The 25,278-nt window shown below is 54.4% G+C and overlaps 1 protein-coding gene across 3 annotated transcripts; it reads left to right on the top strand.

The window, feature by feature from the left end:
• Positions 1-173: 173 nt before the first annotated feature.
• TECTA (tectorin alpha) lies at positions 174-25,278 on the top strand. Of its 3 annotated transcripts, XM_064634463.1 has the most exons (24): positions 174-2,615; positions 4,014-4,078; positions 5,752-5,885; positions 6,530-6,817; positions 9,443-9,580; positions 10,059-10,224; positions 11,993-12,405; positions 12,692-13,271; positions 13,810-14,402; positions 14,806-15,379; positions 16,323-16,933; positions 17,235-17,796; positions 18,377-18,576; positions 19,655-20,038; positions 20,312-20,598; positions 20,686-20,966; positions 21,078-21,188; positions 21,509-21,711; positions 22,064-22,227; positions 22,351-22,599; positions 23,090-23,252; positions 23,533-23,620; positions 23,740-23,856; positions 24,273-25,278. In XM_064634463.1, exons 2-24 carry the CDS (start codon positions 4,015-4,017, stop codon positions 24,371-24,373), a joined length of 6,471 nt encoding a protein of 2,156 aa, XP_064490533.1. In that variant the 5' UTR covers positions 174-2,615; position 4,014; the 3' UTR covers positions 24,374-25,278. The 3 variants fall into 3 exon arrangements, with proteins under 3 accessions (XP_064490533.1, XP_064490535.1, XP_064490532.1); XM_064634462.1 differs by lacking the exon at positions 174-2,615 and adding an exon at positions 2,636-3,891 and having other exon boundaries at positions 23,740-25,278; XM_064634465.1 differs by lacking the exons at positions 174-2,615; positions 21,509-21,711; positions 22,064-22,227; ... (3 more) ...; positions 23,740-23,856; positions 24,273-25,278 and adding an exon at positions 2,632-3,891 and having other exon boundaries at positions 21,081-21,188.

Here is a 25,278-nt window from a genome sequence, read left to right as displayed (position 1 = left end):
CTCCCTGTTAATGTTGCATCCATGTGTAATTTCAAAGAAAAAGAACTGTAAGTCCATCTCGTTTTTTATTCTGGTTTCTCTCACGGGGGATATTCTTCCCACGACTTGCCTTTGGTTTGCTCGCAGACTTAGCGGTGGAATTCAGGCCAAATAGGTAATTGGTTTGGATCAGTTCAATAAACTTATGTAAGTTTTTACACAAAAAAAAAAAAAAAAAAAAAAGGTGTCCTGAGCTTTGCCCTTTTGTGTTCCCCTTGAAGCAAAACGTTCCTGTGGGTCTGACCCACATGTTTAACTCACACCTTCGGTGCGGTGAGAGCTGCCGGGGTGTATTTGTGCTGCTGATGTGTGTGCTGAGAGCTCAGGCACAGCCACCTCACCTGTGATGGTGCTTTTTGAAAGGAAAAGGAAGATCTAGTCCTCTCCTGGGCTGTATTTCTCCGTGGCTGTGATTCATCTCCACTTCCAGGTGAGGAACAAGGCTTGAGATCACTGTTATCTGCTCCATGTCCTCACTGGGACTGACCTTGGGGATAAAACAAGTTCCATCCTCGTGGCTCGCACCAAATAACCCTGGGGAGAGGCAGGAGGAAAAAGAATGTCCCTCCAGATGGGACAGAGCTCCTGGCAAACCCCTCCCAGGGTGTCTTCCAGCTGTGCTGGGTCCCTTGAAATGGGGATGCCTGTGGTTGCTCTGCTGAGATGAAGCAGCCAGAGAACCTTTTGCCTCATCTTTTCATGCTTGTTTTTTCTTGAGGTCAGGCATGGGAGGAAGTTTTCTCCTGGAAGAATTAAAAAAAAAAAAAAAGAGAAGTGTTTGGTTGTTCAGCTCTGATGTGTCCAGCACTGCATGATGGGAACATCCCCTGCCAAAAGAAAACAGCCTGGAAGACAAAGTCCTCCCCAAAGAGACAGTGAAACCTAATCAAACTTCATCAGTGTGGTCTTGCCCAGGACAAACAGGACCAGAATATTAAACTGAAAAAGGAGCAGAAGGAAACCTATTTTCACCAGTTTTCTCTGTGTTACAAAACAGGAGGAGAAGAGTCAATTGATTTTCCTGTGGCTGGTAATGTTTAAAATGAAGAGCCAGGGTGCATGGAGTGGCAGGCTGGAAGTAATGGGTCCCTGGAATATCAGTGCTGATATCCCCCTGCCCTCCTAAAATAGTTGTTGGTTTAGAAAAGGGTACAAATAAGTTTAAAAAATGAAAGACTCTTGTTAGCAAGGCCACGTTTGGAGGATGAAGAAAAAGCAAACTCCAGGATTTGCTGTGGAGGTGGTGTGTTGCCTGGTGCCCCTGATGTGCTGAAGGAAATTGCTGATGTAAGATGCAGCACTTTGGGGGTGAACTTGCTAAACACACTTCTAGGAGCCCCCAGGCTCCTGGGAAAAAAAAAGTCTGGGCTTCTCTGGTTCTTGTTGGGCTGCTGGCATTCCTGTGCCCTCTCCATTCCTGGCAAGGGGCAGGGAGAGGGTGTACAGGGAGCACAGGAAGAATAACTAACTCCTAGCAGGGAAAATAAAAGGCACCCACCCAGAAAGTCAGAAAGGAAAAGCCAAGGTCAGGCTGTTTTCCTACAGTGGGTTGGAGCTCTGCCTGTCCTACCTGAGTCTTGCTGCAGGCTGGAAAATCAGCTCTAACATGGCTCTGCTGGTGGCATCCTTCACCCCTCAGCTGCTATTCCACCTCTCCCTCTCTCATCTGACGTGGATCTGAACTAAATGAAAGTGGTTGAATTCTTTTCCCGGGGTACAGAAAACGAGGATCTTTGGTCAGCTCACCCCAGCTACTCCCACAGCCCATAGCTAGTTGTGTATCATCTATCAGCCCAGATGCCAGGGGCAGGGAAAATCCCTGTGGAAATTGCAGGTTGTAGGAGTGAAAACAGTAATAACACTCACACCAGCCCCCCAGTGAGACTCCCCAGCAGCAGCCAGCCCTTCCAGAGCAGGTGGAAACAGGAACAGCAAGGAAAGCCTCCCTGGGAGATCTGGAGACAGAACACTGGACTGGGTGAGTTTTTCCTTTTCCACCTGTAAAAGCAGAAGTCAGTTACAGAAAGTAAAGCAAGACCTGGATGGCAAAGTAGCTCCATTGAAAGTTCAGGGCACTTTGAGCCTAGCACTGCTTAATGCTAATCCTGTAACAGTATATAGATGGGCTTTTTTTTTTTTTTCCCTTTTACACAAAGGAGGAAGGGGCTCAGTTCTTCTGAGGGTTGGGTTTTCTTTCCCCTGAGCAGCACAGCAGCGAGCCCAGCTCCGGCTCGCTGGCATTTCCATCTGAATCCACCTGAAGGGGGTGAGCTTTTGGGGAAGAAAGAGGCTCCTCTCCCTCTCCAGGCCAGAATCTGATCTCCAGATTAGCTTGCTGGTTATCAATAGAGGCAACAGTTGTGATTGCAACTCAACACTGCTCCAACCCTGGAAGAGCATTGACAGAAAGGGAGTTTTCAGTTGGGAGAGCAGGGGACTGAGCCATCCTTTCAGTCCCCAGCAAGGACTGGCACGGGAGGACCGGCATGCATTCTCCATTGACATAGGACTTCGCCCTGCTCCACCAAGATTGGTCTAAAATTTCAGACCTCATCGCTCCTCTAGTCCACAAACAGGTTGGTAATCTTTTTTTTCATACCTAAGTAAGGATAGTTTTCAATGGGATATGTTAAATAATGTGTTCTTTATTAAGTCTGTCATGTTTGCCGAGTGGTGCCAGTCTTCCTCTTGTCCTCAGGCTGCCACAATCTCCACTAGTCACTCTGCCCACTCTCTGCTAATGAATCCACAGAATTTACAATCCTGTCATCCTCCTTTCGTCTTCCCAAGACAGGGAATGTGGCAAAACTTTTCCTTGGTGGAGTGATTTCTAGTCAATGGAGAATGTGGCAGCTGGGAGCAGACTGGGACCAGCATTGATGTGACTGCAGCAGTGAACAGGGAGGAACTTTCTGTCTGCTGTGTTCCATACTTTTCAAGCTCCCAGAAGTGGGAATCAAGTGGAAGTGATGTGGGACAGATGATGGGATGTTCCCCCTGTGTACTCTGTGTGCTATTTATGTAAATGTGTGTCTTTAGAAGGCGTTGGGATCTGCTGATCCACAAACGCCATAAAAACAGATCTACAGAGGACACAAAGCAACACTGGCTTTTACAGACAGATATTTAAAGCTGGCAAGGTGGAGGGGCTGATCTGAAAACTTAGGCTGTGCATAATGGCTGTGTGAAGCTGATCATGTATTTTTGCCACTGGGAACACACGAGACCCTCCCGGGAGCTCGGCGTGAGCCCTGCCCGTGTGTAATCACGGACTCGACGGGCGAAGAAATCAAAGCAGGTGTTTTAGCAATATTTTCCATTGGATTAATAATGAGTAACAAATTGCATTAGGCACAGAAGGAATTAAAGCTGGCACGGGGTTTTCTTTAATTTTCCCAGCCCTGTGTCTGCTCTCTCTCTCTCTCTCTCCCATTGATTCCTGTGCAGCAAGGAGGTGCCCAGCTGTGGAAATGTTTGGGCTCATCCAAACCAGTAAGTGGTGGTTGTGGTAGGAGCCAGCACAGAGGATTAGTCAAGTGGTGTCTGAAGCCCCTTAACCATGAGAGCACACCACAACTCTTGTGCTTGGAGCAGTGCAGAGCTGCTCCCCTTGGAACTGGGCAGGAGTGTCCATCCCTGCACCGAGCAAATCAGGGAGGAATTGCTTTTGAACCCTCAGGAGAATCAAGAGCTGGGGCTATTTACAGCTTCCAAAATCCATGTGAAACAGCAGCAGCTCTTCCATGTGGTTCTGGGCTTCCTTTGGCAGTGCCTGCAGGTGATTTGCTGTTATCACCAGGGAATTCTCTCTGCACCACTCCATGGAACAGGCATTTCGGGTCTGCCTGGCAGGTGAGGGGCCTCCACCTCTGAAACATCCAGCTGGCTTCAGGAAGCAGCAGGGCTTGGGGTATCCTTAAGGATGTGTTTTCCTACCAATGTGATGCATGTCTGGGTTTCTTCCCTTCCTGTAGGATGAACAAACGATCGTTTCTGGGAACCTGGGTGGCCCTTTTGGTGATAACAGCCCGGCAGCGAGGTGAGTGTCTCCTGCTGGAGTGCTGGGAGCCCAAAATTCCCCAGCTCTGCTGTGCCCAGAGACCCCAGAGGGCTGGGAAAACACCCCCAGCTCCTTGGCTGGGGGTGTATAAGGACCAGGGTGACCTGAGTGTTTCCCATGGGGAGGGAGAGGCTGGGAATTTTAAGGGATGCTTGTGTATATCATTTATATGGCTGTGTGTGCACGTGGGAGCTTTCCAGAGGTTGTGTTGGTCTGACCAGTCACTATAAAATCAGTTTGAAAACATTTCAGTGTTAGGACTGCTGAGTAGGAACAGCAGCGTGGCCCCAGCAGTGCTAAAGGAGCTGGAATTAAGGAGTGTCTGCTGAGTTCCCTGTTCTAAAAATCAGTAAAATCTGTGTCTCATAGCTATGCCTTGGCTGTAATAACTTTTCAGGTGTGTAACAGCTGTGAAATGACTTATTTTACTACCTGTCAGCCCGAAGTTTTGCTGTGGCCCTTTGGATATATCTGTGAAACCATCACATGCCACTTCCCTTTATGTCCAGTGGGGCACTCAGGCCACTCAGAGGTCTCAGGAAATCAGGATGCCAGTGGGTTAGGCCAGGCTTGCCCTTGTCTCCTTTTCCCCTGAGAAAATTGGACCAGTTGAGCCTGTGAAGGACTCAATTTATTCTCCTTATTCCAAGGCAATTTCCAGCATGAATCATCCTCAGGATGGCAGGGAAGGAGCATCCCCTGGGCTGGGCATCAGGAGAGCCCCCCCTGTGTCTGGAACAGTGGGGAACAGAGCAAACTGGCCCCATCTGAGGCCCCTGAAAGCACAGGGTCGGGCCCAGGAAGTAAAAGCACATCCTGAATCCAGGTGAACAGAATTGTTCAGATCCTGTGGCCTCGTGTCGGCCAAGATTGAATGTTGTCAGGACAGGGCATGGCTTTTCTACACTAAAGAGGGGAGAGGGGAGGGGAAAACCCAGAAAAATCCCCATTTCCTCTGTGAGGAGCACACTGGAAACAGGACATGAGATGACAGCAGAGGTCTGGCAGGGGCTGGGACAGGAGGGGACGTATCCCCAGGGGCCAGAAGTGCCTGACTGTGCCTCAAGCCAATGGATTTTAGGCTGGTAATGAGATGTGTCAAAACCATCTTCTGAAGTATTTTTAGGAGAGACAGTTATGTCCACTGGCAGTGCCTTTTAGCAGGAAATGTTTTGCTGGGAAATCTCAAAGCAGCCGTGACACCTGAGGCTGTGACCCGGCCCCAGGAGCCCTGGGGTCCAGCAGGAAGGGCTGTGCAGGCAGGAGGGAGGTGGACACTGCCAGGAACGTGTCCCTGGGGGTTGGGGTTGGTGCTGTTTGCTCCCCTGAACACCTCACCACCTAAAACAGCAAGTCCTGCCCATCCTGGAGCGGGGAGGATGGACCTGTTGTCCTTGTTGTCCCAATGAGAAGCAGAGAGATGAGGGGTATGACTTGATGGCACTCACATGGAAGGCAAAAAGCGAAGCTACAACTGTCCTGCATCTTGGGGTCACTTTGCTGTTGCCCCAGCCAACCTTTGGATGATGCTTTTTCTCCTGACCCTGTCCCAGTCCCAGAGCTGGAACCTCTGCTGTGGCTTTGCTGTGGCCTCTCTGAAGTCAGAACAGGTCCTGACATGGCCTGAAGGACTCTTCTCTCTCTCCTTCCAGCTCACACCATGGGGAGTCTGTATCCATTCTGGCAGAACGACACAAGAACACCCAAAGTTGATGATGGAAGCTCTCCCGAGATCAGGATCTCCGTCCCTTTCATCTATTTTGGAGTCCCCTACAGAAGCATTTATGTGAGTGGACAAACAGACCTTCCCTTGGCTCTTTTCCTTGTCATTAGGCTGTATTTGAAATGCTCTCTCCCTGTCATCAGGAAGGGGAAGATTTATTAGTAACTACCTGACAAGTTCTTAGATTTTGTGAACTGATAGGTTTTATGATTAAGAAAGTCAAAGGTATATTTAATGGGATAATGTTCATGGGAAAGGAATATAAAAGGCAGTAAATTTTCTTTGTAGGTGATTAAATGGTACAGCAAAGCTAAGGGCTTGACACGAGGGACATTTTTCCTGTTGCATGACAAGAAACAAGAAAATGCAGAGACCTGCTGGGGGTAAAATGGGCAACAGTTTTGTGGGTGCCCAAGACAAGGACAAATTGCTGCTCTCCTTTGTTGTCCTGTAGAACCCTGTTTTGCAGACCTTTCAGGGATTTTTGGGGCTTTTTCAGGGATGCTTTTGAGGCTTCCTGCATCAGCCTTTGGCCACCCCTGGTGGGATGAAGCAGAATCTCTGGCTGGGTGGTCAGGCTGCCTCACCCACTGTCACCATCTCAGTGGCCTCCAGGGGAAACCCTCTCACCCCACGTTTTCTGAGAAACCCGCGGGTTTCTGCTGCCTGCAAAGGCTTGCTCAGGCAGGGTGGGTCTCTTGGTGCAGGTGAACAACAACGGGGTGATCTCCTTCAACACGCTGGTCAGCCAGTTCACCCCCGAGGCCTTCCCGCTGGCCGACGGCCGCGCCTTCGTGGCGCCCTTCTGGGCCGACGTGCACAACGGCATCCGGGGGGACGTCTACTACAGGGAGAGCACGGACCCCTGGCTGCTCAGGAGAGCCTCCAAGGACATCCACAAGCACTTCAAGGACATGGCCTCCTTCTCTGCCACCTGGGTCTTCATCGTCACCTGGGAGGAGGTCACGTTCTACGGGGGGAGCAGCACGACGCCGGTAAGAGCGTGGTGCTGGATGGTTGAATGTGTGCCTGTGGTTGTATATCTGTGTGTCTGTGTATCAGTTATATAATTGTCTTTTGTGTGTAAAATTGACTGTGTTTCACTGTGCTCCTCGGTTCCCCTTGGGCAGAGAAGCACCATGGTCCTTTCACCTCTCTGTCTCGTGGGAGCCCATACGAGCCTCGCTCCCTGCTCTCAGATCTCCAGGGAAAGCATCCCCTCTTTGGTATTTGCAGGCAGTGTATCTAAACAGGGCCCTGACACCACTTAAAAGTGTTTGGCTTGATCACAGTGTGCTTATTTTTTGTTAGATACAAATGCAAATATTTGTGATGACAACTGCAGAGGAGAACGGTCAGACTGACCAGTCACACTCATGACTCAACCATATTATGTTTCCAAAAATGTGAGTTGTATCTCAGAGGATGGAGATGACAGTGTGGTGGTTTTTTTAGGGCATGAACAGCTTTTAAATATCTGGTTAATATGTGGGCTGTGGCTGCAGCTGCTGTTGGGAGATCTGTGCTGGACTCCTGGTAGCTGAAGGCTTAGGGTGCAGATACAATCCTAGGATGGTTTGAGTTGGAAAGAACCTCGAAGCTCATCCTGTCCCACCCCCTGCCATGGGCAGGGACACCTTCCACTAGCCCAGGTTGCTCCAAGCCCTGTCCAACCTGACCTTGAACACTTGGGGAGTGAGGGATCCCAGCTATTGTTTGGGGCAAGGCTTGTTTAGGACTAGCAAGTGCCAAAAGCTGGTTTCTTCTGTCTCGAGGAGTTGGCTCTGATAAACAGTCCAGCTCTTTCCCATTTGTTAGAGAAGCTTGAGATTTAATGCATATTTTTTGCCAGTCCTGGCAGCATTTGCAGAAAACCCCCACATATGTATTTATTTGCAGACAGGAAGCAATATAGAGATTTGTGTATTGCCTGAAGAATTACATTTGCAACACAATGCAATTTATTTGGTTGTGGAGCAGCCTTCCTGCTCAGCAGCAGCCAGGGCTCGGGGTTGGCACGTGGAACAGCACGATGCAACTTAAGCAGGAGATTCATCGCAATGCAGAAAAGCTGCAGAAAACAATTTGGGGAATGTGGCCTCTGGGACGCTGCAGTTGCTGTCTCGTGATGTCACTTGACATTAGCTCAGTTTCTGAGAGCCTGGTGAGGCAGCAAGGGTGCTCAGGGGCCATCAGAACCAAAGAGGGAGATTTTGGGGGTTGATGGAAGTTCCAACCATCTTACACCTGGCACCAGGTCACCTCCTGCCACTCTCCAAGAGGCCCCTGAGCAGAGCAGGTTTTGCTGCCCCACCAGAAAGCTGCTGTTGCACTCTCAGAGTGATCCTGACTTCATGTGTGACGTGTTAGTGATCTCACAGCACGGTAAAAGACTTGGCCAAGGTGAGAAAAGTGTGCAAGGGACACCAGAAGTAGGAGGCAGAATCCCAGGGAAAGGATGCAAGAGGGGAAACTGTGACTATCCTGCCTGCCCTGGTGTGAACTGTGCCATTTGCAGCTGCTGGGAGGCTGCTCTGCCCACACCTCTCACTCTCTTGACAGCTCCCAAAGCCTGCTTTGCCTCTGTGTTCGAGACTCCTCATGGCAGGAGCCCTTATGTGCCTTGGAAGTGACCTCCCTTGTGGTGTGCAAGCAGTGAGTGCAGCCCTGGGCTCCCCTCTGCAGTCCCAAGGCATCCTCAGAGCCCAGAATCAAACCAGTGGGTTTAGCACCAGGCTCCTTGTATTGCTCTTGATTAATTAAAAGAGAGGCATCCCACACTTAGTGCCCTGCTAAAATCCTGCTTGCTCAGAGGCAGGAGGAGCAGTTGTCATGGCATGGTCCCAGTGCAGGGGAAGGGCAGGGGTGGGAAGGACAGGAAAATGCTAAAGGCTGAGAGAAGTGATTGACTTCATTCCCAGCGATGAGCTCTGCTGCTGGATCTGCATGGATAGAGGGAATATCTCAAGGAAAGAGGCTTCTTCTGCCTTTCTATACAGCTATAAATGGAAAATGGGGATTATGCTGCCCTCACCACCTGGCAAAGCGGGCTCTTCCCACCTGGAGCCCTGCTGGAATGTGTCTGGAGCTGGGGGGGCTGGAAATGCAGAGTCATTTCAAGGGAAAGGAAGAACATGAGCAGCAGATTTAGCAGGGAGCGAGGGGATTTGGCAGCCAGCAAAGTGCATGATATACGTGGCTGGCTTGGATGTAATCCACCTTTAGCAGTATTGTAGGATATGGATGTGGAAGGGAACTGGGAAAGATAATGCAGTGAGGGATAAAGCTGAGATAGGGTAAGGGGAGATAACAGATCTTAGCAACCTGAATCCTGCCCATTGCCTCTTCCCTGTGAGCTCATTCTCATGCTGCCATCTATTGGTGTTCACTTGGATCAGAGACGGACTTGTCCTCCCAGGTGGAGGAAAGGGCAGGGATAGGAGCTGGTGGAGTTGTGGCAGCAAGCACAGGTGTATTTTGGGTCTAGTTCAGCTTCTGCAACTCTTCACTGCGAGGCTCCTGTGTCTTGCCCAGGCCGGAGATGAACGTGGTGAAAGGACAGGCAAACAGCGCGAGAAAAGCAGTATCACCTTGTGAAATGTGCTCCTGGTTTTCCACAGGTGAACACTTTCCAAGCTGTCCTGATCTCAGATGGAGTGTCTTCCTTTGCCATATTTAACTACCACGAAATCAACTGGACCACGGGGACAGCCAGTGGAGGGGACCCCCTAACTGGTCTTGGCGGAGTGATGGCCCAGGTGAGGCTCTTGCTGCCATATCCCTGTCTCTGTTGAACTCTTGGATGATTGCCTGTAGCTTTCCCAACATGTCCATGCTTCCTCATGCCACTCAGTCCCCCACTGTCCCCAGCACTCCTTGCATCCCGCTGCTGGGCACCCAAAATCTGGTGATGGCAGCAGTTCCATCTGCCTGGGGGGGGGAGGTTCCTGCATAAGGGGAGTTTCCCTGCATTGCTTCCTCACTTCATCTTGGCCACTCAATACATACCCCCTTAGATCTATATTTACAAACATATGTATATACACATACCTAAATCTGTAAATATACATCCATTCTGCTTGTAGTACCCGTTTAGCTTTTCAAAACTAACTGAAAACTGCCATCCCTGAGAGAAGCTGTTGAAACTAAAGAGGAGGGGGCAGAGAAGTGAGGAAACGCAGCATCGCTTTCCCGTGGCCAAGATGGGTGATGGAATTTGCTCTCTCCCTGCTTTAGGCTGGTTTCAATGGAGGAAATCTCACCAACTTCTTCAGCCTCCCGGGCTCCAGAACTCCAGACATTGTGAATATCGAAGAGACAACCAACGTGAACGTCCCTGGGCGCTGGGCTTTCAAAGTAGATGGCAGAGAAATAGACCCTGCCAATGGCTGCAGCCTGAGAGGTAAGGGAGGAATGGCACTGCTTGTTTGCATGTTTTGGGGTGCAGTGTAGCCAAAGGTGACGCTGTTGGGGTGCTGGTGGAGAGGTGCTGACTGCTCTGGGCTGCTGTGTTTTTGCCAAAGCATCCCCACAAGCTGCAGCTGTGGGGACAGAAACACGAGAGTAGGTGCCAGTCACTGGTTGCTGCACCCAAATTCCAGGTGGCAACAGGAAAGACCTGGGGACAGCAATTTCCTCTGGCCCCCACATTAGGGAAGCTGACCTTGTGGTCCCATTTCCCTTGTTTCTGTGGGAGGAAGAACAGGTTTTCCCTGTGCAGAGCCTGTGCCTGTGTCACACAGAGCACGGGGCTATAAATGCATTAATCAATGCACAAGTGACTGCAGGGGGACTTTGCTGCACAGAGATTACTGTGTTGCCATTTGACAAATAAAACTGTCAGGAGCCTCCACAGTGCTCCAGGAGTCTTTCCAGCAAGAGAGGATTGTCATTTGTGAGTGGATGCTGGGGACATGAGGCTTCTTTATGTCCCGGTTTAGGACTGTACCAAGAAGGCTCCAAGGCTCTTGCAGCCACAGCAGAGTTTTAGATCCAGCTGCTCCAGCCCCTTCCAGCTGCTGACCCCAGGAGGAAAAGGCTGGACTTTGTAAAGGGGCTGGAAGGCATCTTGGGTTTGCAGGTGATGGGGGAGCATGAGTAAATCCCACCACTGGATTTAAATTTCACGCTGAATGTCTGATTGCCCTTTACGAGAGGAGATGCAGCTCGAGGTGTCAGAGCCTTATGACACTCCTTTCCCAAATCCCCCACACCAGGATGGCTGGCATGTGGGTCTTGCTAAGAGGAGACATTTGTTGCAGGGAAGTGGAAAATAGCTTCTTTTTTTTTTTTTGGTAGGAGGCAGGGAAGAGCACAAAAGTTTAGGAGAGGTAAATTCAGGCAGCACACGGCGGGAGCCACGCGGCTGAGAAGTGTGAAAGATGGCCAGATGGAGGAGAGAGAAACTCTCCCGGGTACTTGCCACCCTTGTTCTCCTGTCTTCTCTCAGCCTCTCACGTCTCTCACCAGACAAACCTGCCTCCCTTTATAGTGCCACGTCTGCTCAGTCTGCGGGATCACTCAGCGCTCCCGTTGTGGCTGGGGTGTGGTGTGGAAGTTACTTATCAACAGCTCTTTTGCTTTCCTAACTACTACGAGCTCTTTCTGAATGGGAGTAAATTGCTCCAGGGCTGCTGGTGGCAGAGTCACACTTTGACCAGCAAAGTGGTGTGGACAGGGCAATGATGGAGGTGGCAAAATGCTGAAGGACAGCACAAGTGCAGCGACAGTGCTGGGAACGGCCTCCAAAAGGCATCAGCTTTACCAGTGGACTTTCCTTTTGGGAAAAGAGCACAAATGGCACTTGTGCCCTGCAGTACTGAGGCAGAGTGAGAGTTGTGGGTGTCCAAAATGTAGGGAATAGCCTTCAAGTTTTCCAGCCTGTGTGTTGCAGCACTCGCCCTGGATTTGTGACAGCGCCCTCAGCTTTCCATGGACTTGAAGAGGATGGACCACGCACTGAAAACAAAGCTTGGGATTGCAGCACTTTGCTGAATGGCAGTTGCTGGGAGTTTGCACAAAGAAAGCAGCCGAGAAGCCCAGTGGCAAGACACTTTGGTGGTGGTCTTGACCCCGGGGCCAGCAGACCCCTCTGAGGTGACGTGGTGCACTTGGCTCCTCTGTCTGGAGAAGTGATGTAGCGTGGGTTTTTCCCCTTTCTGTCTTTCTAGGGCAGTTTCTCCGCCAAGGGGAGATCTTTTGGGACAACGCCAACTGCAGCACCAAGTGCCGCTGCCTGGACTTCGGCAATGAGATCCTCTGCCAGGAGGTGGCTTGCGGCCCCTTTGAGGCGTGTGAGAGCAAGGCCAGGTTCTTCCAGTGCGTGCCGGTGGAGAGCAGCACCTGCGTGGTGTTCGGAGATCCTCATTACCACACCTTCGACGGCTTCCTCTTTCACTTCCAGGGTTCCTGCTCCTACCTCCTCGCCAGGCAGTGCTGGCCAGGCTCCCACCTGCCCTACTTCAACGTGGAGGCCAAGAATGAGAACCGAGGCGGCTCCTCCGTCTCCTGGCTCAGGGATATTTTTGTGGAGGTCTACTCGCACAAGATTGTTCTCCCCAAGGGTGGCTTTGGGAAGGCAAAGGTGAGAGCCCTGCTGGTGGATGGGGAGAACTTGCCAGGCTGGCTTCTCTGAGGTGGCAGTGAGGCTGTGACAACAGCTTGGAGAGCGTGGGATGGCACTTCTGGGCCTCGTGTGTCCTTGGGGAGTGGGCATGGGTGACAGGCATGGTGGAAAAGCCCTGTGGCTTACAAATGGCTGCCCTTCTGTGCGTGTCCCTAACCCTAAGGCACCATAACGTGGCTGTGTCCCAGTATGAGGGCTCTGCTATTTCCTGCGCTGGCTCAGCCTCCTGGTGTTGTCCCTGCAGGTGGATGACCTGGTGGTGTCCCTGCCCATCTCTCTGGAACTGGGTGCAGTCAAAGTCTACCAAAGTGGCCTGTCCACTGCCCTGGAGACTGACTTTGGCCTGCTGGTGACCTTTGATGGAGAACACTACGCCTCGGTCTCCGTGCCGGGCTCGTACATCAATGCCACGTGTGGTCTGTGTGGGAATTACAACAAAGACCCTGAGGACGATATCCTCCGCTCAGATGGGAGGTTGGCCACGTCCGTGCCAGAGCTGGGAGAGAGCTGGCAAGTGCCACATCCCGAGAGGAGATGCTCCACGGGCTGCTTGGAAAACTGCAGCCTCTGCGACGCCACCACCGAGTCCCTGTATTTCACCCCCGAGTACTGTGGCTTCATCAACAAGACTGGGGGCCCCCTCTGGGAGTGCAGCTCGGTCGTGGACCCCACTGCCTTCATCCACAGCTGTGTCTATGACCTCTGCAGTGCCCCTGTGCCAAGGGATAACGGCACTGGGCTGTGCCAGGCCATCCAGGCGTACGCCACGGTGTGCCAGTCCCTGGGCATCTCGGTGGGAGAGTGGCGGACACAGACGGGGTGTGGTGAGTGTTTATGTGCTTGTGCTGGGAGCCTTCCCCTCTGGAGGAGAGGAGTGATTTCAGGGGTTTGCCTCTGTGCCCAGATGAGGGGAAAGAATTCCAAGGGAGGGAGTTGTTGGAGGGAGTCAGAGGAAAATGGATCAGTCCCTTTCCACGGCATCAGACTCTTGCTCCAGCAAAAGGGTGGTGGAAGTCAGGTGTGAGGTGGGAGCTCCACATTTCTCTGCAGACAGTCAGCTGCCATGGTGAGAGGAGGTTGGACTGGAACAGGGACAGGCTGAGGGCACACTTCTCAGCCCATCCTCCTCAAATAGCTGCAGGCAGTTTGGTGGCTCTGGAGTGGTTTTGGAGAGGCCCCTCTTATGTGACAGGAATGGCCAGGGAAACACAGAAAGGGAATGGAGGGGCCAATCCTACCATCAAAATGGAGCTCACGGGTCTCTGTGTGTTGTCTCTGCTGTGGGTCAACAGGAACAGGGTAATTGACCCTGAGCTGTGCCATAATTATGGTCCCCCTGTTTGTGTCCCCTCTGCCCCACAGCGACGGCCGTGCAGTGCCCGGAGCTCAGCCACTACTCGGTGTGTGCCAGCAGCTGCCCTGCCACGTGCTCAGACCTCACAGCCCCGCTGGCCTGTGCCTCCCCCTGCACCGAGGGCTGCGAGTGCGACGAGGGCCACGTGCTGAGCCGGGACCGCTGCGTGCCCGCCCCGCAGTGCGGCTGCGACGTGGACGGGCGGTACTACCCCGTCGGGGAGTCCTTCTGGGCATCCACGGACTGCACGGTGCTGTGCCAGTGCGAGGATGGAGGGGAGGCCAAGTGCTTCAACACCACCTGCCCCGAAGGAGAGATCTGCACCATCGAGGGCGGCCACCGCGGGTGCTTCCCCCAGCGGGAGACCGTGTGCTTGGTGGGGCAGAGCCAGGTGCTGCAGACGTTCGATGGCATCACCTTCCCCTACCCGCTGGAACAGTCCTACACGCTGCTCAAAACCTGCCCGGAGAGGCCGGACTTCATCGAGGTGGACATCAGCCAGAAGAAGGTGGGATCTGCTCCCAGCGGGCCGCGTGTGGTGCGGGTCCAGGCAGCCGGCCAGGAGGTGAAGATTGGAGGCACCCGCCTGTCAGACATTAAGGTAAAGGTGCTGCCCAGGGCCGGGGTGGGACGTGGTGGTTTGTGGTGTGATCCCTGTCCCCTTGGAGAAGGGCTCGCGGGTCTGTGGCTGTGGACCAGACACCACAGTGGCACTCGGGGGAAACCCAAGTGAACCATCACCGTGTGAGGGCTCTGAGGTTGTTGCCACAGCACCACTATTCCTGTTTGCTGAGTCAGTTGTCTCCTGCAACTTGTTTGTTTTCCCTGGAAAAACACACTCTGTCTGGGGGCAAAAAGCAAGGAAACAGCCGTATGCCCTCACTCAGAGGATGCTCTAGGTCTTGGAGGGTGGGTCAGGGTCAGGAGGTGTTTAGTGTACTCAGCATGGCAGGAAAAATCACATCATCCTCCCTGAAGCGTCTCAATCTGCTTGTTCCTTGTAGGTGAACGGTTATGACGTGGAGCTGCCCTATTTCCACCCCTCTGGACGCCTGGAAATCTACCGTGGTGACAATGGCACCGTGCTGGAGTCAGAGGGGCTCCTGGCCATCAGCTACTACGGCTCGGGGCTCCTGGAGATCCGCCTCTCCACCTCCTACTTCAACTGCACCGGGGGCCTCTGCGGCCTCTTCAACGGCAACGCCAGCGATGAGTTCAACCTGCCCACGGGCAAATTCACGGACAACCTGGAGCTCTTCCTGGAGAGCTGGACCACCTTCGACGAGATCTGCAACGGGGAGTGCGGGGACCTCCTCATGGCCTGCAACAACGACTCGGAGCTGCTCAAGTCCTACCGGAGCCGCTCCAACTGCGGCATCATCAACGACCCCACCAACAGCTCCTTCCTGGAGTGCCACAGCGTGGTCAACGTCTCAGCCTACTACAGGACGTGCCTCTTCCGCCTCTGCCAGAGCGGGGGCAACGTGTCAGAGCTGTGTGACTCGGTGGCGCGCTACGCCAGCGCCTGCAAGAACGCCGACGTGGACATCGGCCAGTGGAGGAGCCACAGCTTCTGCCGTGAGTCCACCAAAGCCTTTAAGTACCCAGCGTGGGGAGAAAGGGATTTTTGAACCCACCATACTCAGGCAGAGTCTTTTTGTTGGGAATTTGTGGGTGTGCAGAGGCGGAGCGGGTTTCTTAAGGGGTGCTGAAATTACAGCAGTAGTTTCTGAGCGTGCTGGAGCCAGCAGAGACACATTTCACAGCAAAGTGATTTCAGGGTGGCATTTCAGGAGGCAGCAGAAGTTTTATGATGCGGTGCAGGAGCGTTCTGGAGCCGCAGATGGTGTCTGGAGGTGCTGTGTGCCACCAACAGAGGATAATTTGCATAACACTGGTTTTTAGCTGGCTCTTTAAACTTGCTGTTGGTTGGAGAACATTCATAATTCAGAAGAAGCAAATGTGAAAAATCCCTGGTATGGAAGTACATGGTGGGAAGGCAGTGCCTGTCTCTGCCTCAGAGGTTTCAGGGAGGTGCCTGTTTGGGAGCTCTGTCCTTTTAGGTTGAGTATTAGAAAAAGGTTCTTCCCCCAGGGGGTGCTTGGGCACTGAACAGACTCCCCAGGGCAGTGGGCACAGCACCAAGGCTGCCAGAGCTCAAGAAGCATTTGGATGATCCTCTCAGGCACAGGGCGTGTGACTCTGGGGGATGATCCTGTGCAGGGTCAGGAGTTGGACTTGATGATTCCTGTGGGTCCCTTCCAGCTCAGGATAATCTGTGAAAATAGCAGGACAAGGTGTCTTTTGGCACGTGGCAGGACAGGACTCTGATGTGAGGGCAGTGATGGCTGAGAGGAGAAGGGGTTGCAAAAGAAATTGGGAGAGACAATGGCCAGCAAGGTGCTGGGATTGTTTCCCCTCTGGCTTCTTTCCCCCAAATCAGTCACCACTCACCCCATTCCCACTTTTTGCCTGTCCCTCACCCCGTGAGGCTCACGCTCTCTGTTTGCCGGCCCTGCAGCTCTGGCCTGCCCGGAGAACAGCCACTTTGAGGAGTGCATGAGCTGCGTGGAGACCTGTGAGAGCCTGGCCTCGGGCCCCGTGTGCACGGACACCTGCACCGAGGGCTGCCAGTGCGACGAGGGCTTCGCCCTGCGCGGCGCCCGCTGCATCCCGCGCGGGGAGTGCGGCTGCAGCTTCGAGGGGCGGCAGCTGGCCACCAACCAGACCTTCTGGATGGACATCTCCTGCCACTTCCTCTGCTACTGCAACGGCTCCGACAACAGCGTGTACTGCGAGAATGTCTCCTGCAAGGACGACGAGTACTGCCTCGAGGAGAACGGCCTCTACTACTGCCACGCCCGCACCGACGCCTCCTGCATCATCTCCGGCTACGGCCACTACCTGACTTTTGACGGCTACTCCTTCGACTTCCAGAGCAGCTGTGAGTTGATCCTGTGCACCACGATCTCCAGGCCCAGGGTGGAGCGCTCGGACACGTTCCCAGCGTTCACTGTCACGGCCAAGAATGAGGACCGGGACACCTCTCTGGCCCTGTGGGTGAAACAAGTGGAAGTGGAGGTCTTTAACTACAACATCGTCATCCACCGTGCCTACAAATACACCGTGCTGGTGAGTGCAGGACAGGAGGGACGTGGCTATGTCTGCCTGTGTGGCTCCCAAGCCACAGAGTGAGTTCTTAGGCACTGGGCTTTATGGTCTGCAGGGTTTTACAGGGTTTGGGAAGTGTGGATGCTTGGGTGCTGCCAGGCAGCTTTTGGAGGGGGTTTGTGTTTTGGCTGCCTTGTTTTGGGTGCAGAGGCGAGGCTGACAGGGACCTTGCTCTGGGAATGCCAAGCCACCCCCATTTGTATCCTGTGGCAGCTGTGATTGTCATTCCCACTCACAGTGCATCTTGTTTCCTTCCCTGCAGATCAATGATGAGCGTCTCTACCTGCCCCTGAAGCTGGGCCAGGGCAAAGTGAACATCTTTGCCTTCGGCTTCCACATCGTGGTCGAGACCGACTTCGGGCTGAAGGTGGTGTACGACTGGAAGACCTTCCTCTCCGTCACCATCCCACGGGGCTTCCAGAACCTCACCTACGGCCTCTGTGGCCGCTACAATGGCAACCCCGAGGACGACCTGGTGGCCTCGGGTGGCACAATGGCCACCAGCATCGCCGACTTTGTCCAGAGCTGGGCCAAGAGGGACACGTTCTGCCGCGTGGGCTGCGGCGACCGCTGCCCGGCCTGCGGGAAGGTGGAAGGCTTCTGGAAGCCCCAGCAGCTCTGCAGCCTCATCCCGAGCCAGAGCGGGGTCTTTGCCAAGTGCCACAGCAAGATCAACCCCGGCTTCTTCTACAAGAACTGCCTGTTTGACACCTGTGTGGACGGGGGAGCCATGCAGACAGCCTGCAGCTGGCTGCAGAACTACGCCAGCACATGCCAAACGCAGGGGATTGCCATTACTGGCTGGAGGAACTTCACCTCGTGCTGTAAGTGCCACCCTGCCTCCAGGTCCTTCTTTTTCTGGGGTGCCAGGGATGGGGAGGCCAACAGCCAGGCAGCCGGTCCCTCCCGTGCTGGGTGTGGGGTCAAGCCTGGACCACTCTATTCTTTACAAACTGCACGTGGTACAGCAGGAACAGGGGTGGAAAAGGGGAAACCTCAAGCTCAGGATGTATCAGCCATCCCCCCGTTGTTAAGCAGGAATTACATTAGTTGGCTTTGAAGGCAGGAGTACGTGTTTGCTCTAGTGAAGCTGCAGCCCCTTGTCAATAAGGTTGTGATGCGCTGTTCAATTAGGCTCCTGAGGATGGGGACTGCACGCCTCCCTGGCAGCCAATCTATCTGGCAAATCAGATGGGAAGTAATTGTCTTTGCTAACAAGACTGAAAATTAAATTTGTGTCGTTTTCCCTTCTGACAAGCAAGCTCATGGCCCAGAGGCACCGCTCACACAGGGTGGTGAGGCTGCTGACTGGCACCCTGCGTGGCAGGTCCGAGGTGTTCCCTTTGGGGAGCCAGGTTGGTTTGGTCCAGGGAGCTAATCTGAGTGTGTTTTGTCCTCTCTCAGCTGTCAGCTGTCCCCCCAACAGCCACTACGAGAGCTGCGTGTCCCTGTGCCAGCCCCGCTGTGCCGCCATCCGGCTCAAGAGCGACTGCAGCCACTACTGTGTGGAGGGGTGTCAGTGTGACCCCGGGTACGTCCTCAATGGCAAGAGCTGCATCCTGCCCCACAACTGTGGCTGCTACTCTGATGGCAAGTACTACGAGGTGAGCAGCTCCAGTCCTTCTCTCAGGGCTTGCTTTCGTCCTCTGGCTGATATTTCTGGGCCTGAGAGGGGATGGCAGTCAAGCTGGGCTGGTACCAGGGATAGAGAGGAGAGGGATGTCCTTCCATGGTGTGCTGCATAGCAACAACCACCATACAGTTGATGATTTCTATCTGCAAAAATCATCATACAGTTGTTAAGTGAGGGTGACCCAGGGGTCAAACAGGGGAGAGAACTGGTAGAGGAAAGGGTGGTGACTGAGAAGACTGTCTTTGATGAGTGCCAAAGTCCAGTACTATATAACCATTTGTTCTAGGTATTCCACTTTTTATTTCAAACTAAATTTATTTATTTGTAGCTACTGGATGTCACTCAGGAGTTTGATGCAGCAGAGAGCTGTACTTGGTAGCACTGCTCATATTACAGCAGGTTGTATTTTGTGTCAGTGAATCTGTTCTGTGTAAGATGTCTTTGCCAAGCCCCACACCCATAAGGAGCCAGTATTAAATATCAAAACCTTAAATTATTAAATTAAATACTTGAATTAAATATTAAAATCAAACCTTTTGGTTGCCTAAGTGAAAAACACGTTGCAGGGCTCAGCAGATAGACAATAGGTGACACACTGGGCTGACATGTCAAGAACTCTGGTGGGGGTACTGGGGTACTAACAGGTGGGTTGGTGGCCAGCAGAGTGCAAGAAAGAGGTCAGGGAGGTGTTTAGCACTGTGTGTGTACAAGAGGTGAGGAAGGTTGTGATGGCAGTGCAAACAGTTGCCTCATGTCTGTGGGTAGCAGAGGTAGGTGCAAGCTGTTCTTGGCACCTTTTTCTCTGTCTTCATTGCCCACTCTTGCTTGTTGTGCGGCAGAGGGGTGTAAACCTTGTCCCACAGAGGGCAGGGCAGGGATCCCTGGAGTGAGGAGTCCCTGGAGGTATTTAAGAAGAGACTGGATGTAGCATCAGTGCCATGGTCTAGTTGACAAGGTGGTATTGGGTCATTGGTTGGACTCGTTGATCTCAGAGATCTTTTCCACCCTGGTTGATTCTGTGATTCTGTGATCCTGTGCTTCTCCTTCAGCCCAAGCAGCTCTTCTGGAACGGGGACTGCACCCGCCGGTGCCGCTGCTTCCGGCGCAACCTGATCCAGTGCGACCCTCGGCACTGCAAGTCGGACGAGGAGTGTGCCCTGCGCAACGGCGTCCGCGGCTGCTTCAGCACCCGCAGCTCCTTCTGCCTGGCGGCGGGAGGGGGCGTGTTCCGCACCTTCGACGGCGCCTTCCTCCGCTTCCCCGCCAACTGCGCCTTCGTCCTCTCCACCATCTGCCAGAAGCTGCCCGACTTCTCCTTCCAGCTCATCATCAACTTCGACAAGTGGTCCTCGCCCAACCTCACCATCATCTCCCCCGTGTACTTCTACATCAACGAGGAGCAGATCCTCATCAGTGACAGGAACACTGTCAAGGTAAGGTCTCGTCAGGGGTGTCCACCCCCTCCATAGTCAGGCTGGGGAGCAGGGTGCTGGGTGCCAAATGGAGTGGGATACCAACTTCCAAATAGACTGAGATGGCACTCAGGCACTCACAATAGTCTCCACAAGGACCCTAGACAACTGTTGTTGTTCTCACAGCTGGGATGGTGGGAGGCATTAGTGGAACCATTTTTGGGTGGCTCACACGCACATCCATAAGCAGAGGATACAGGAGGGAGATCTACTCCGTGTCCTCCCTTGCTCCAGGTGAACGGCAGCCAGGTGAGCATCCCCTTCGTCACGGGGCTTTCCACCAAGATCTTCAGCCAGGAGGGCTTCCTGGTCATCGACTCCAGCCCGGACATCCAGATCCGCTACAACGGCTTCAACGTCATCAAGATCACCATCGGGGAGCGGCTGCAGAACAAGGTGTGCGGCCTCTGCGGCAACTTCAACGGCGACCGGACGGACGACTACGCGACGCTGCGGGGGAAGCCGGCGGTCAGCAGCGTGGTGCTGGCCCAGAGCTGGAAAACCAACGGCATGCAGAAGAGGTGAGTGGTCGGGCAGCCCTTCCCACGGAGCGGGAGCGGGAGCAGGGCTGGCCGCACGAGCCCCCACCTTGTGTCCGGTGCCCACAGCTGCAACGAGCTGCAGTACTCGCAATACGCCGCTTCCTGCGACAACGTCCAGATCCAGGAGCTGCAGAGCGACAGCTACTGCCTGAAGCTGACGGACATGAAGGGCTTCTTCCAGCCCTGCTACGGCCTCCTGGACCCGCTACCCTTTTATGAGTCCTGCTTTCTGGACGGCTGCTACAACCACAAGAAGGTCCAGCTGTGCGGCTCGCTGGCCGCCTATGGGGAGGCCTGCCGCACCTTCGGCATCCTGGGCACCGAGTGGATCGAGAAGGAGAATTGCTGTAAGACAGCCGGGGGCCGTCTGGGTTGAGGGGAGGGGGGGTTGGAGAGAGGTGCCTGCCCTGTGCTCCGAGGGTGAAGGTCGTGTCTGTGCTCTGCCTTGTGCTGTTTAGCAGGAGTGGTGGAAGATCCCTGCGTGGGTGCCGACTGCCCCAACCGCACGTGCGAGCTGGACAACGGCGGGGAGCTGTGCGGCTGCATCGAGCCCCCGCCCTATGGGAACAGTGAGTGCCCTGGGCCTGGCTGTGGGGTTGGTGCTGAGTGGTGTGCTGGGCTATTGTGCTGCTGGAGCTGTGGGAAGGGAGGTGCTGAGGGCTGGGACTCTGGGGTTTCATGACTTTTCGCAGGTCAGAACAGGAGGAGGAACAGGGAACTCAGGGAAGGGGTTTTTTGGGGTGCTTGTTATGGGCATCTCTGGCTTGGGAGTGCTTTGAGCAGGGATGTAGGACAGACAGGGCGCACCCCAGGAGACAATCCCAGCCCATTTCTGGTGGTGGGGAGGAGTGCTGGTGGTGATCTGAACTTGTCTCATCTTCTCCTCCAGCCACCCACGACATCATTGATGCGGAGGTGACCTGCAAAGCCGCCCAAATGGAGGTGTCCATTTCCAAGTGCAAACTGTTCCAACTGGGCTTTGAGCGTGAGGGGGTGCGGGTCAACGACCGCCACTGCCCCGGCATCGAAGGGGAGGACTTCATCTCCTTCCAGATCAACAACACCAAGGGCAACTGTGGCAACCTGGTGCAGGTGAGCTGGGACATGGGGCATGGAGAACTGGGAGTGGGGGCCAGTCCTCCACAGCAGCCCAGCTTGACACCAGGGTTGGGGCAGGGCCGCACATGGATGCGAGCGATGCTTGGGAGCTGCTTGCATGGGCTGAGGCTCCACTCAGGGATAGAAGGAGATCAGAGATAGGTCTTGTGGAGTAAGGACTCTGCCTTGTGGTTCCTCACCCCACCATTCCATACCCTTTCTGGCCAGGGACAGTGGAGTGGCAGCAGGACCCTTAGTGTCACACAGCTTGTTTAGAGGCCAAGTGTCTGTAGGAGCAGGGGAGGAGATGGCTGGTCTCAAGCAATGCCCTGTGTTCCCTCTGCAGTCCAACAGCACACACATAGTGTACAAGAACACGGTGTGGATCGAGAGTGCGAACAACACAGGCAACATCATCACCCGGGACCGGACCATCAACGTGGAGTTCTCCTGTGCCTATGAGCTGGACATCAAGATCTCCCTGGATTCAGTTGTGAGGCCGATGCTCAGGTAGGAGCCAAGGCCAATTGCACAGGCGGAGGGGGAGGCAGCAAGAGCTCCAAAGCAAGGCACCAGTCTGGGGGCTCACAGCCTCTCCTCCATCTGAGCCAGTATTTTTTGTACCATCATTAGTGTGATTAACCTGACGGTGCCGACGCAGGAGGGGAGCTTCACCACCAAGATGGCCCTGTACAAGAACTCGTCCTACAAGCACCCTTACCGGCAGGGTGAGGTGGTGCTCACCACCCGGGACGTGCTCTACGTGGGGGTCTTTGTGGTCGGGGCCGACTCCAACCACTTGATCCTGATGCTGAACAAGTGCTACGCGACCCCCTCGCGGGACAGCAACGACAAACTGCGCTACTTCATCATCGAGGGAGGGTGAGTGACCAGGGGCCAGCACGACCTGTTGGTTTCCATGGTGTCTGCTGGAGAGGGTGCTCGAAGGGGTGGTGGCATCAGTTTTGGATTTTTGGCTGGTGATCAAGTTCTGGAAAGGATGGGGAACAGGGCAGCCAGTGCTGTTAGGGCAGGATTAATTTGCTTAGAGTGGAGGTGGCCACAAGTCCTGTGTGTGACAGAGTCCCAGATGTGGAGAGAAGTGACCTTCCTCGTGTTGATAATGGGCAATGGGATGTCTGTAGGAGACAGGGGGATATGGATCATGGCACAGACATTTTAGGAAGTGGGAGTACAATGAAGTTGGAAGTGCCAGAGGGAGGTTACAGAGGCAGGGCATGGCATCTCTGTCCAGACACACACCACTGTGGGACTCAGGCTGAGGGGGCCTTACAGGGAGAGGGGAGAGTGATCCCTTGAGGGAGGATCCTGGTCATGGGAGGATCGTGGTGAGCATCAGTGCTTTGCACAGGTGCCAAAACATAAAGGACAACACCATTGGCATCGAGGAGAACGGGGTGTCCTTGACGTGTCGCTTCCACGTCACCGTGTTCAAGTTCATCGGGGACTATGACGAGGTTCACCTGCACTGCGCCGTCTCACTCTGTGACTCGGAGAAATACTCCTGCAAAATAGTAAGTGGGACAAGAGCAGAGGGGGCCAGGTTGCTTGATTTGAAGGGCTGTGTGGGAGTGCAGCAAGCCCAGTTGATGTGATGTCAGAGAGGTGACCAGAGATGTAGCCCCGGGGGTGAGACCGGGAGGGTTGTGTGGGGAGAGGCTCTGCCATGGGCAGGTCACCTGGAGACCTGAGCGTGGTTGGAAAGTCCCTTTGGAAGCTGGGCTGGACTGAGGGGCACAGAGAGGGCCCAGGCAGGGGCTGAGGGTGACAGAGGTGGCATTTATCCTCGAATAGAACTGCCCCCAGCACACGAGGATGGCCAGCGCGTTCGCCGAGGAGTCCAAGGAGCAGATCCTCTCAGTGGGGCCTATCAGGAGGAAGCGTAAGTGTGTGACCCCAGGGAAGGCTGGGTGGGGGTTGCCTGCCATCCCAGTCCTAGGCAGCCAAGGACTGGGGTCCGGGAGCGTTGCTCAGGTGTCCCCCTTTGCTGTGTGTGCCCAGGGTCGGACTGGTGCGAGGACAACGGGGGCTGTGAGCAGATCTGCACGAGCCGGGCGGACGGACCCCTGTGCAGCTGCGTGACAGGGACACTGCAAGGGGACGGCAAGAGCTGCAGGGGCAAGTACCAGGCTTGGGGCAGGCAGAGCAGGGGCTTCCACGCCCGAACCGAGGGGCTGTAGGGGTGAGCAGCACGGGGAAGGCGGCTGGAAGGTGCAGTGTGTTGCAGACAGGAAGGATGTGGAGGGCAGGGAGCCAGATGTGTGCTCTTCCTGGCACCTGAGGGCTGCAGGGCCAATGCTGGCAGATTCTGAAGAGCTGGCGAGGGTGATGATAGTGTACAGCGTGGTGCAGGGTAGAGTAGATGCTATGGGTAGAGTTTGGGGGCTCATGGGAGTGGGGCCCAGCAATGAGATCAGGCACTGGGAGGGTGCAGGACTGGCATGATTTGAGGGGCACTCGGCATGTCGGGGAGGGAGGTGCACGCTGCACACATGCCAGGGCCTCAGCTCACACAGATCTTGTTGTGTTGGCAGCCTCCAGCTCTTCAGGGGAGCACCGTGCCCAAGTGACCCCTCTGGTGGTGGCCCAGCTGTGGCTGTGGCTGCGCGTGGCTCTGCGGGACCTGACCTCGTAGGCGCGGCTCTGCCGCCCCGCCAAAAACTGTTCTCGCGTCAGCCTGAGTCTTTGTAGGGTAGGAGACAGCCCCCCCACAGTGGCCACGCTGCCTCCAACCCTCTGCTGGGAGGAGAGAAGAGGGATGTGACCTGGAGAGAGCTCGGACATGAAGGTGGCACGTGGCGGGCACAGCGGCAGCAACGGCAAGACAGAGCTGGATGTCTGCCCGTGGGACTGTGCTTTGGGGGTTTTTTTTACAGGTTTCTATCACTGATGTGGACTCAAGGAGGGGTTTTTGCAACTTTTCCCCAGGCTTTCCCTTACAGCTGCACTGTAGGTGGCCCTCACCGCTGTCAGTAGTGTGGGACAGGCCGGAGCGTGTGTCCCTTTGCACGGACAGCTGTGGGTCTCCACAGTCCTTGGGAGCTGCCATCAGGGTTTTGGGAGCTCATGGACTCAGCCAGAGGTAGGTGTTGGGGCACAGGCTGTGGGCCAGAGCAGTGCATTGTCACCACTGGATGTTGTGACACCTTGGGACCGTGTCACCCTCTGGCTCTCTGGTGCTGAGGTGTGTACTGGAGAGCCAAACTCATCCCCAGGGCTCTGGAAGTCTTCGTTTTGTGCTGCAGTGCTGACAAGTCAGTCTCAATATTTGGAAAGAGGTGCTTTCTGGTGGGCAGGAACAAGAGCCAGGGAAATGGGGGGTGGAATTCCCTGCTGTGTTTTTGTGATGGGCCGCGGCAGAGTTGTTTGAGGGTCGGAGCAGGGTTGGGGTCTGCTTGCACAGGGCAGCAGCATTGGGGTGCCTGGTGGAGCAGCCTTGGGGTGCTGGTGGGTGTGGGGGGGCTGTGTTGGTGTCTTGTCTTGTGTTTGTACTCTGTGAAACGGCTGCGTGGGAATAAAAAGTGTTGTAATCCTTGGTAA

This window comes from Pseudopipra pipra, chromosome 23 (genome assembly GCF_036250125.1).
Source record: "Pseudopipra pipra isolate bDixPip1 chromosome 23, bDixPip1.hap1, whole genome shotgun sequence".
In the NCBI taxonomy this organism is placed as follows: Eukaryota; Metazoa; Chordata; class Aves; order Passeriformes; family Pipridae; genus Pseudopipra; species Pseudopipra pipra.
Note: the sequence above shows the minus strand (reverse complement) of the source record. Positions and strands in the feature narration are given on the sequence as shown.